Genomic DNA, 12,399 nt, shown 5'->3' on the forward strand with positions numbered 1-12,399 from the left:
ACAAAGAAGAACATTACATAATGATGGAGGGATCAATTCAAAAAGAGAATATAACCCTTGTAAACATTTATGCAGCCAACATAGGAGCATCTAAATATATAAAGAAAATATTAATAAACATTAACGGAGAGTTTGACAGTAATACAGTCATAATAGGAAACTTTAACACCCCATTGTCATCAATGGATAGATCTTCTAGACAAAAAGCCAACAAGGAAACAGCAACCTTGAATGATACATTAAACCAGATGAATTTAATTGATATTTTCAGAGTTTCACCCCAAAGCAGCAGAATAAACATTTTTTCAAGTGTATATGGAACTTTTTCCAGGATAAAAAACAAATTAGGATACAAAATAAGTCTCAAAAAACTTAAGAAGACTAAAATCATATTAAGCATCTTCTCTAACCATAATGGTATTAAACTAGAAATCGATTACAAGAAAAAAAATGAAAAACACATGGAGGCTAAATAAAATGTTACTAAATAATGGGTGGGTTAACAATGAAATCAACAACAACAAAAACCACAAAAAATACCTTGAGACAAATAAAAATGAAAACAAAATTACCCCAAATATATGGGACACAGCAAATGCAATCCTAAGAGGGAAATTCATAGCAATTCAGGCCTACCATAAAAAAAATCTCAAATAAGCCATCTAACCTTACACTTAAAGGAACTACAAAAAGGCTAATTCCAAAATGAGTGGAAGAAAGGAAATAATTAAGGTCAAAGAGGGAAAAAAAGACTAAAAGTACACAAAAGATCAATGAACCACGAGTTCGTTCTTTGAGAAAACATAAACAAGATTGATAAACCTTCAACCAGATTCATCAAGAAAAAGAGCAGAGCAGTGCTGATAACACCAGTCGCCCCAGGCAACTTCACCAACACTAGGTGACCTAAAGAATTAATTCAAAAAATGAAACAAAAAGCAGACATGACCTTACCAACACCAAAGAAACATCCAAGCAATAAAGTGGAAGACTAATAACCAAGATGTGGACATTGGAATGTTTACGATTATTCTTTACGAAACAAGTACAAAACGAGAATGTCAGGCAATATTTCCAGCAATTTTTCTCAAATGTCTGCACAGAAGACAGGAGAGCAACCTCCCCAGTTTCGGCAACCACTAGGTTTATATTTTTTCCCTGGTTTTTACTGTTTTGGTAATATGAATTGAAAGAAGATATTAATACCACACGGGGAGAACCCCAACCAAAGAAATCTGAAATATACAGTAAATGCTTTTTTGTTCCCTTTTCTAGTTCATTTTGGATGCTGGTGCTAAACTTCCAAGTGTCGTGATTTAAAAAGAAATTTTATGCTCTTCTTATTTATTTCTAGATGAGGGGAGGATAACATTTTTGCTTTCTTATGCAACTCTCTGAAAATGTGCAGCATGAAGTTCCTCAAAAATAAAATATTTACCTTTGGGTGGGGGGGGGGGGGGGGTGAGGGGGAAGACAGGGAGGACCCAAATAAATAAAATCAGAAATGATTCCACGATTGAATCAAGAAGAAATAGAAAATTTGTCCAGACCAATTACAATCAACAAAATTGAAGCAGAAATGCCTTAGAACTAAAAATTTATAGAGAACAAGTTTCTTAAATTTTTTTCTTTTGTCTTATGTCTGGAAGAATGAATAAGAATCTAGTTTAATGACAAATCTACCAACATTGTTGGTTTTGACAATGCTACACTTTTAGTATTTGGCTTTGTATCTTTCATTGCAAATTTAATATCTTTTGTCAAGTGTCCTTGTGAGTTTGCTTAGGTATCGTGATCCATTTTTTGGATATGGAGCTACCCTTACACAGCCACCCACCAAGGCTAAGAAACTGCTTCAGTCTCAGGCTTAAAAGCATGATGATATTTCATTTCCATTTCTAATTTTAAGTACTGTGCCTGAAGGAATTTTCTAAATAAACATTGGTTTAATAAATAATTGTTCCCTATGTCTTACCTTTTTTGTGGCCAGCTTTACCACATATATTTGGTATATAATCAGCAAATGTAAACAGATATAAAATTTAAAATACAGATGTACACAGAGAAAAATATTTTAAATGGCAAATGTAATTTCATATTTTCTAGAGTTTACCATATCATCATTAATGACTTAGAGGCATTTTACTAGACCTATTCAATTTATAAATTACAAATAGCTAAATATGAATATATTATTATCAACTTAGAAAAAATTTTATATTCAAGTATTTAATGAACTTTCCTGAATCTATATTTTGCTATTCATTTTCTACATGCACATTCAGATGACATGTTAATTTAACTTATTGTAACACAAAAACATGTGTAGCATGCAATGAGACCTGCATACTGCAATGAAAACAGCAACTATAATCAATTTTGTTCACTGCAGTCACTATGTCAACTTTCAGTAGTAACAGTGGTATAAATACTTTAACTCTAAAGTCAGAAAAAAAAATTTTGTTTATAAAAACATGGATTACAAGTAAAAGGCATAAAATGTCAATGGTGTATTATAGGATACTAGAGGCCCGGTACACAAAAATTTGTGCACTTGAGGGGTCCCTCAGCCTGGCCTATGCCCTCTTGCAGTCTGGGACCCCTCGGAGGATGTCCACCTGTTGGCTTAGGCCTGCTCCCTGGGGGATCGGGCCCAAGCTGGCAGTCAGACATCCCTCTGGCAGCCCGGCAGCCCTCGGGGGATGTCCACTTACCAGCAGGGAGCAGATCTAAGCTGCAGTCAGACATCCTTAGTGCTGCTGAGGAGGCGGGAGAGGCTCCCACCACCACCGCTGTACTGGTAGCTGGCAGCCTGGCTTGTGGCTGAGCAGAGCTCCCCCTGTGGGAGCACACTGACCACCAGGGGACAGCTCCTGCATTGAGCATCTGCCCCCTTGTGGTCAGTGTGTGTCATAGTGACCAGTCATTCCCAGTCGTTCTGCTGTTAGGGTCAATTTGCATATTACCCTTTTATTTTTTTAATATATATTTTATTGATTTTTTACAGAGAGGAAGGGAGAGGGATAGAGAGTTAGAAACATCGATGAGAGAGAAACATCGACCAGCTGCCTCCTGCACACTCCCTACTGGGGATGTGCCCACAACCAAGGTACACGCCCTTGACCGGAATCGAACCTGGGACCTTTCAGTCCGCAGGCCAATGCTCTATCCACTGAGCCAAACTGGTTAGGGCATATTACCCTTTTATTATATGGGATAGAGGCCTGGTGCACGGGTGGGGGCCGGCTGGTTTGCCCTGAAGGATGTCCCGGATCAGGGTGGGGGTCCTGCTGGGGTGCCTGGCCAGCCTGGGTGAGGGGCTGATGCCTGTTTGCAGCTGGTCACACCCCCTTCAGGGTGGGGGTCCCCATGGGGTGCCTGGCCAGCCTGGGTGAGGGGCTGATGGCTGTTTGCAGCCGGTCACACCCCCTTCAGGGTGGGGGTCCCCACGGGGGTGCCTGGCCAGCCTTGGTGAGGGGCTGATGGCTGTTTTCAGGCTGACCACACCCCCTTTAGGGTGTGGGGTCCCCACTGGGGTGCCTGGCCAGTCTGGGTGAGGGGCTGAGGGCTGTTTTCAGGCTGGCCAACCCCCTCCAGCGACAGAAGCTCCCAGCCTCTCCTTTTTTTCTTTTATTCTGGGATTTATTTACCTTCTATAATTGAAACTTTATTGCTTTGAGTGGAGCTCAGAGCCACCGTGGCAGCTTGGCTTCCTCCATCATTGGAGCAAGCAAGCCTCCTGCTTGCTCCAGCTCCATGGCTGCCAGCCGCCATCTTGGTTGAGTTAATTTGCATTTAGTCGCTCGGATTGGCTGGTGGGCATGGCTTAAGGCATAGCGGAGGTATGGTCAATTTGCATGTTTGTCTTTTATTAGTGTAGATGATTATATTCCAATAATGTATAAGCACATATGTTGTTGTCAGTGTTGAAACAATGTACGATTGTTTTTATTAACTATTGAAACAAAATGACACTGGAAGCACTCAAACATATTCCCTCTCAGAATAAAGATCGTCAGTTTTATTCTAAGAAATGAAAGCAGTTTCAAGATCCTATGTTGCAATCACTAGTTAGTGACACCACCATTTTCTTATAACAATTGCAGTTGACACTCTGGCCACCTCATGGAATATGTGTTCCCTGGAGAGATAGCCTGGCCTCCTTCAGTCTCCAGAAACATCCTATAGTGACTGAAGCTAAATACTGGGCCTAATGACTCGAATTGCTAGGCGTGTACCACCATCTTTCCCTGTTCCCTGGAAAATAATGTGCTCTCTTGCTGAAGAACATGATGAAGAAAATAATATTAAAAATTAGGAACTTAAGGTTACAATCTTCCCTAAACCTCTGTCCAAGCCAGGTATGCCCAAAGAGGCTTTTGGCTCTAGGCAAACACCCATGAACTCGTGCGTTTTCAGTTATACGGTATATACAAAAGAAAACACAGCAGAGACTCACATTCTGCTCTGCTTTTGGAAGAAAGAAAACTCTATCTGTTTCCAAGGAAAAATTGGAAAGCTTTTTTCTGTGAATTCATGACAAAATGATCCTATGCCCAATGAATCAGAAAAATGATCTTTACTAATAAACTAATGTAATTATCAAAAGTTAGATAAAAAAGTTGGATAAAAAAAAGATAAACTGAAATTAATAGTTTAGACTCAAATCACAAAATTGCCTAATTAATATTCATTATTAGTTTAATGTCTGTTATACAGAAACTTTCATAGAGCAGGTATAGTTAAATATACCAAGCTGAGACAAAAAGTATCATAGACAAACCACTGAATTGTATACCCAAGGGGTAAGCATCTGTCCCGATGATCTTTCTCATTAATTATAAGTAAAGCACAAACTGGGATTGAGTTTAGGTATATTAATTGCAAAAACTGCCTTATAATAGGGTGTTCTTATCAAGCAGACTCTACAGAATCAAATTCTGGACTGAATACCAGAATCCCCAACTCCCCCAAAAGGTGCATGATTTGGGATCCTGTCTCAGATAATGTACTTGGAGAAATCTCCTCCCCGGGCAGCAGGCTGACGTCTCTCTCGGACTTGTGCTGACCTCATCTTCACTGTAAAGACAGCTTCATGCTGAGTGCCTTGTGTCATAAAAATGAAAGCACCGTTGCTTTACGCCTTGCTGCTGGTGTTTTCCCCCTGCCTTTGCCCCCTGTTCAAATTTCCTTCTCTGGTGGTGTCTCTCCCTGAATGGATTTTGAGAGGGGCCCAACCCAGGATGCCTTCTAATGATCCCTGAGGCACCTACCCTTGCTTTTCAGCTGTTCTGCTTTGCAATATTCCTCAGGACTCAAAGTTGATCTAGAACCCACCAGAAGACGAAGAGGCAAGAGAGCCAGAGACTGAACAAAGCTTACTTGTCGCTAGTTATTTTTCTACTCCTTTAAAAAATTCATTTCCAGTATGTAACACTTCTTATAAAGTAGGCTAAAATTTTTCAGCCCTTTCAGAACTTCTTTTCAAAGGTTTTGACTCCACAAATCAGGAAGATTACAATAATTCAGGCTTAACCCCCCCCCCCCCCCAAAAAAAAACAACTAAAAGGAAATTTAAGTTTGATTCAGCTTGTCCTAAATAACTTGAAAACCAATGAACCAGACTCTCAGAACTAGTGGATACAAATTAAAGACTATTTAAGAAATCTATTTGATAATATTTTTACCAACATCTTCATTAGTTGTATTAGAATATAAATAGATAAAATGCAAGAAAATAAACCACACGTAAAGGGCAAAATAGTTTTCATAGGTAGGAAAAAGGACTACATTACTAATGGGAAATGTCTACAAAAATGAGTGTATTTTACCTGTCGTCATCTTGTGAGAATCGCCTCTGCAAATCCTCTTTATTCCACTGTTCTTTTTCTTTCCCTTGCTCATGTACATCTTGTGTTTTTTCCTCGTCTCCTGATTCTCTGGTTTTCTCGTGATTAGACGTTTTTGTAATCTCATTCCCTTTCACATGCTCATTAATTCTTTCTTCCTTTACCTCATGAACTATCTCTTCATGCTTATCCCCTTCTTTCCCTCCCTCTTCTACTCCCTTTGGCCTTTGAAAGCAACACAAATTGAAGGAAGGCATGCAAATAAACACAAAAAAGGAAAGAAAAAGTAAGAAAAAATGCATACAAAATTAAACAGAAAGGTAAAGGAACACTATGAAAACATAAATAATAATGACATATTTTAAATGTTGAAACTTTTTTTTCCAGTATACCAGAGAAGCGCCTATGTAGGCACCGCAATCATAATTGTTCTTTAAATCCTATTTTCCTGCTACAGAGTTGCATGGAAAAAAGTTGTGGTCTCCTCATTATAGTTTTTTTTTTATATATATACATGGGAGTAAAAATAATTTAGCTCAGGTGCCCATAAACTCTATGGGTATGCATATACAAACATAATATGGCATTTATAAATTTTGAGAGGCTGAAGACTTTTTCCATGCATTTATAAGTTTCAGGAGGATAAGGGGTATCCTACTAAAAAAGTAATATTTGTCTGAATCCCTGAAATATACTCATCTAGGGGAAAAAACCCTCCAAATACTATTTTTCACATTTCTTAGAACATTAAAATATTCAAATTTTCACAAAACCGTCACTTTAACCTCAATAAATGTGTAATAGAATTACTTTTTTAAAATAGAAAACATCAAAAAACAACTAACGATATTATTTCAAGTAATCTAGTAAGAAAGGTGTTGTACGTTCTCTGAAACTTGCCTGTGCAAGAAGTTTGAAAGGGAGAGCAAAATATTATAAAAAAATAATACGTACAGAAGTTCTTATTGCCAAATGGCACACATTAGCCTTTAGAACAGAGGATTTTACGTTTATCCAAAGAAACATAAAGACCTTGTCATACACATTGAGAAGCGTTTCCTGCGAAAGTCCCTTACTCACCTGATTTTCTTGCTTCCTCTGGGCCGTTCTGATTGGACGGACATGTAGCTTGTGCTGCTGAAACGAGAAGCACTACTAGTCCTGGAAACCGCAGATATATCACTTACATCACTGTCCGAAGATTTAGTGGAAATATTATCTGCCCCTCTATGAGGATCCCATCCTGATCGATACTGTTAACACAGATTGACAAATACGCAGAAGTTGTCAGTATTACCATACAGAGCAATTATTAGCTTCTCCTATTTCAGCACTTTATTGTCCACAGAGGATACTGCAAAACCCCCACTCAGTTGCATATAAAAACAAAAGTGAATGGCAATTATCCTAAAAGAAAAAATCAATTTGCGTGAAACCTTTGTTTTTCAGCACAGGCAATTAGAGCATTTTTCACCACACCCCAATGAAGGCCGTTAAAATAGTTTCACCACAGCAATGGCCTCAGGGAAGGACAGTTAGGTAAAATCTGGGAAATAAACATTTGGCTTCATATTAGGAAATAGAATATTTTTATTTCTGAATAAAATTTGAAAAAAAAAGGTATCATAAAGTTGCCACTGTGACTTATTGAAACCCATTTTCTCTTTAATCCATTATGCTTCATTGAAAACCTAGAGACAGTACAAAACCTAATGATTAAAACACTAACTTTTTCTAGAAAAGCCAAGAGAAAAGAGAAAGTTTAATGTTTGAAAGATTACTGGAATTTTGATGACTCCTAGAAATACTAGAAAAAAGTCATTATTATTTATAAAATAGTTCAAACTTCCTGGAATGAAATAATCAGTTATGTGGCACAGCCAGGGTGCAGGGTGTTCTGTGTGTTCAAACATTCTGGTAAATGAAAAGCCATCACAAATGCTTTTTGTTAATGACGTTGGGATATAAAAAAAATAGTAGATTCTGGAGTCTGGACAACCTGGAGTAAGGACAACCTCTTACTAACTGGGTAAAACTGAGCAAATACTTTAACCTTTAAAACTCTATTTAAAGTAACTAGTGCCCCAGTGCAGATTCATGCACATTGAAAGGAAGTTAATTAGAAGGTGGCCAGCAGAGCAAGACTGGGTGAGATGGGCCAGACACACTCTGGAGCCAACCTCCCACGGTCCCTCCCCAGCCGGTCGCACCTGGGGCAGCGCTGCAGCTCAAAGGGTATCTGTGGAGTGAGCAGGTCTCTCCGACAGGTGGGGTCCCTCGGCCTGGCCTGCGGGGATTGGGCTGAAACTGGCTCTCTGACATCCTCCGAGGGGTCCCGGATTGCGGATTGCGAGAGAGTGGCACTCCAAAATCAGGCTCCCTCCTCTCTAGTTTTGGGGTGTGTCACCCGAGAACCGCAGCTGCCAAGTCACCGCAGCTTAGGGGCTCCTGCATTGAGCGTCTGACCCCTGGTGGTCAGTGCGTGTCATACCTACTGGCCAGTTGGTCGGTTGCTTAGCCTTTTATATATATAGATAGGGATAATATCTTTTTTTTCAGGGTTGTTTTGAAAATTAGAAATACAGTCTATCCTTGAACAACACGGAGGTTAGAAGAGTTGACTCCCGAGCAACTGAAAATCATCATATAACTTCGACTCCTTTAAAACTTAACTACTAATAGCCTACTATTTACTGGAAGCCTTACTGATTACATAAACAGTCAATCAATACATATTTTGTATGTTAAATGTATTATATACTGTATTTTTACAATAAAGTAAGCTAGAGAAAATAGAATGTTATTAAGAAAGGAAGAAAAAATACATTTACTGTATTTGCTGAAAAAATCCGCATATAATGTGGACCTGAACAGTTCGAATCAGTGTTGTTCAGGGTCAAATGTAATACATGTCTGGTATCTGACATAATGTAAAAAAATTCAGCCAGTATTATTACTGTCCTGATGGCTATTACTGGGTTAAGAGCATATCTGTTAATAGATTTTTCTTTAATTATGTGTACTTCAAACATATACTGAAATATCTGTATCTGTCAACTTTGCAATAGAGATTTTTCTAACCATAGAAAGTGTTCACAAAGCCTTAAAAAATTTAAGTATTGAAAAATTTTACTTTAAATGAAAATGTCCTCAGCCATAGTCAGCCATTGCCTAGAATAGCATTTCAATGGGTAGGTCAACATTAACTATCTTAGCGCGCGCGCGCGCGCGCGCGCGCGCGCACACACACACACACACACACACACAAACACAGACACTGTATGTATTTGTTTCATCAAATATATTAGCAGTAAATCTGATCTCAAGTTGAGACATAAATGGAAATACTTCATTTTATTTATATATTTTTGGATATTTCACTTATATGATAAATGAACGTTTTAAGAAAATTTTCAAAACTATTAAACTGTTCAATGGATACTGTTCTGTATTTGGGGGGCTTTATTGTTCTTATTCTTGTTATTGATAACAAAAAGAGAAGCCGTCTGATATTAAAATAGCTTTTAAGATATTTTAGCATTGGCTAGATAAGCAGTTTTGGTATTACAATTTTTTCTTTGCAGTAGGTTTGGTATTATATTTTTTCTTTTGCTTTTGTTCATGGGATTATAATATCATCTAAGTTCAAATGAAAAATCCTAAAGTTTAACTCTAGGAGGTGGTAAGGATAATATTATAATCACTCTGAGCAATTGCTCTGGGATGAGACTGAATCAATGGTCTGAGTCCTGGCTACACAAATGATTAGGTATGTGATATTGGGATAATTATTTCCATGATTCCATTTTTCATCTGTTATAAAGTGAATAACAACCACACCCATCTCCTAGGCTTGCTGCAAGGATTAAATAAGATGATGTATGCAAAGCACTTAGAAAAATAGCTGACACACAAGTGCTTCACACATAACAAATGATGATGATAATGATGATGCTGATGATTAGATAGTAACTTGAACACTGGCTTAGTATCAATTCTAGGAATGTCTTTATCAAAGGAGATATTAGTTAGAAATACCCAACAATAAATATATTACTTGATGGCTGCTCTAAGCTACAATAAAAATACAACTATTTCTACATCTATTCAATAGTTTTGTTTCAGAAAATATTTTTATAAGGCTAATTTTAAACATGAAACCAAACTTTCCCACTAACTCCTAGTATGTACTCAGGCCTCACCTTCCCCATCTGGCCAGGTTCACCCATATCCCACCACCTTACAGGGAATTACTCCATTCCCACCTGCACCATGAGGAGTTCTACCTCAGCAGGAAATATATGAAGCTTCTTGGCTGACACAGCTGCTTGGTTTTTCATTTTTCTCTCTGCTGCTTTATCCTGAGATCCAAAACCGCCTGGAAACCTGTGCTCCCGTGTCTCCCAACTGGCTCTTTTCCGATTTGTTCTACGTCCTAACTGCTTACTTGACTTCTGAAGTTCATCGTTAGGATCTGACTATGCATACTTTAGCCTTAGTCTTTTTAGTCAGTCATGGCTTTTGAACCTGCTGCTATGATCCATGGGTGCATACAGGCTGGCCTCAGAGGGAAGGTAGGGGAGGGTGGGGGAAGGGAGAGAGATCAACCAAAGGACTTGTAAGCATGCATATAAGCCTAACCAATGGACACAGACACCAGGGGAATGAGGGCATGAGTGTGTGTGTGGGGGTGGGGGGGATAAGGACACACATGTAATACCTTAATTAATAAAAGAAAAAAAAAAGAATTTGTGTGTTTTTAAAATACATTGCACATATCTCTGGCTAAGACCTCTCAGATAATCTACTTTGTTGAGCTAAAATTTTGGATGTGCAAAATTTAAGGAAAGATATGATTCTATGTACTATAGTTTTATCCCTTTTATATAATTCGTCACACAATACCTCTTGTTATAGGAGGTGTGTATGTATAGGTGTGTGTGTTCATGTATAATTTTCTAACTCTCTATTAGAATAAAGGTTCTTAAAAGTCAGGACAATATCTTCCTTATCTTTGTAGTTCTTTTAGCACCGAAGAATCAGGTATTTAATTTAATTTAAACTCATGTTTAGCCTTCGAACCAGTAAGATAAGAATAAATCCCATTTTAACAATTATTGTGAGGAGTAAGAGAAATAAGACTCAGCATACCCAACAGTGTGCTTAGCACATAGCAGTGCCTAAAAAGTAGGTCATTAAATAAAAGACTGAGTGGAAAAATCACATAAAGGAAAAACACAAACGAGGCAAAATCTCTAGTGTGATGGTGACTCTGCTGTCTGCTCAAGTTCTGAACCAAGTACCTCTCTCTGAGCGCTTCTAAGCAGCCAAGCATGCTTCCCTTTGGAGCATAGCTCAGGTTTCTGTTACAAATACACACGTGAGCAACAGAATGAGAAATTTGGAAAGTAAGAAATGACAAGAAAAATATTTTTATAAATAAAACTTCAGAACTTATCTTAAATATGTTTAGAGTATAACATCTCCATATATACAATTCACAAAAAGCCCAGAACAAAGTAATGAATGACCTAACACTGTTTACTTCTAAGATGGCTCATTTCTTTTGCTTTAACTAAATGTAGTTTTGCTTGTCTTAATGTATAATAAACAAAAGTTATATATTTTCATAGTGAGATAGAAGCAGCTAAATTATTATTATACCAAGGTAAAGAGTTATAAATGTGAATAAGTTCATTTATTTAGTTAGGAAAGAGTTGGTGTTGTCTGGCACTATAAACAATGAAGACTTAGCGTGTATTAGTTTATAGCTGACAGATGAACAATAAATGATATGTTCATCATTCTCCTTAAAGGAAAAAAAGAAGATTTTCTGCATAGGATTACACAATCCCAGCTGAAAACTGTGCTCTGACTGGAGATCATTAAGATCTTGTAAGAGAGTGAGGAAGCTCTTCCCGACAACATTTGATGCTTTGTCCATTACTATTAAGCAGATCATGAACTAGAAAATTTTACAGGAAATTATTATTGTTCAGGATGTTCCAGACGCTAAGGAGTTTCTAAGTGGCCGGGAAAAGTAATGTTCTCCCTATTTACCTAAGATTAGTGAAAAGTAACAGCCTATCTGCAAAGCCCTTTTGAAAGAAAAGTTTGAATTAAAATGTTGGAATAATATTCTGGAGAAAAAAAGTATATTCAAATTTCTAAAATAAAACTGTTACTTTCTCCAGTATACTCACTTGACATTTTTAATTAGGTAATTTCCCAGTGATTTCTCTACAGCATCTGAGGAACTCAGGTTATTTGAGCTTTGTACATGAACTTCTCAAACAAAACATGTGGGTGGAATTATAAGAGCTCCCTTAAGCATTGCTAATCTTCAATTTAATAAATCTCACCAGAAAATGGCAATCTGTTGTCTAAAACTCTAGTCCAAGAATTGATTAGTTGCAAAATACTGGGCAATAAGAAAGCCCAAGTTTGAAGAAAAAAGTTTTATGTCATGGAGATGTCCTTGTAGGACTATTGCTATATTTGGGGAGAAAACAGAATGAATAGATCAGAATATGAGGAAAATTAGAGCAAA

General features: G+C 37.6%; 1 protein-coding gene across 1 annotated transcript in view; it reads right to left on the reverse strand.

The window, feature by feature from the left end:
* RIMS2 (regulating synaptic membrane exocytosis 2) overlaps positions 1-12,399 on the reverse strand; it is a 353,913-nt gene that overhangs the window by 79,607 nt on the left and 261,907 nt on the right. Inside the window, 2 exon segments of the mRNA XM_070392355.1 lie at positions 5,832-6,074; positions 6,930-7,102. Of these exon segments, the coding sequence (XP_070248456.1) occupies positions 5,832-6,074; positions 6,930-7,102 (416 nt within the window).

Source organism: Myotis yumanensis, unplaced genomic scaffold, assembly GCF_028538775.1.
Source record: "Myotis yumanensis isolate MYYU_CA2020_CCGP unplaced genomic scaffold, mMyoYum1.0.hap1 SCAF_15, whole genome shotgun sequence".
Lineage (NCBI taxonomy): Eukaryota > Metazoa > Chordata > Mammalia > Chiroptera > Vespertilionidae > Myotis > Myotis yumanensis.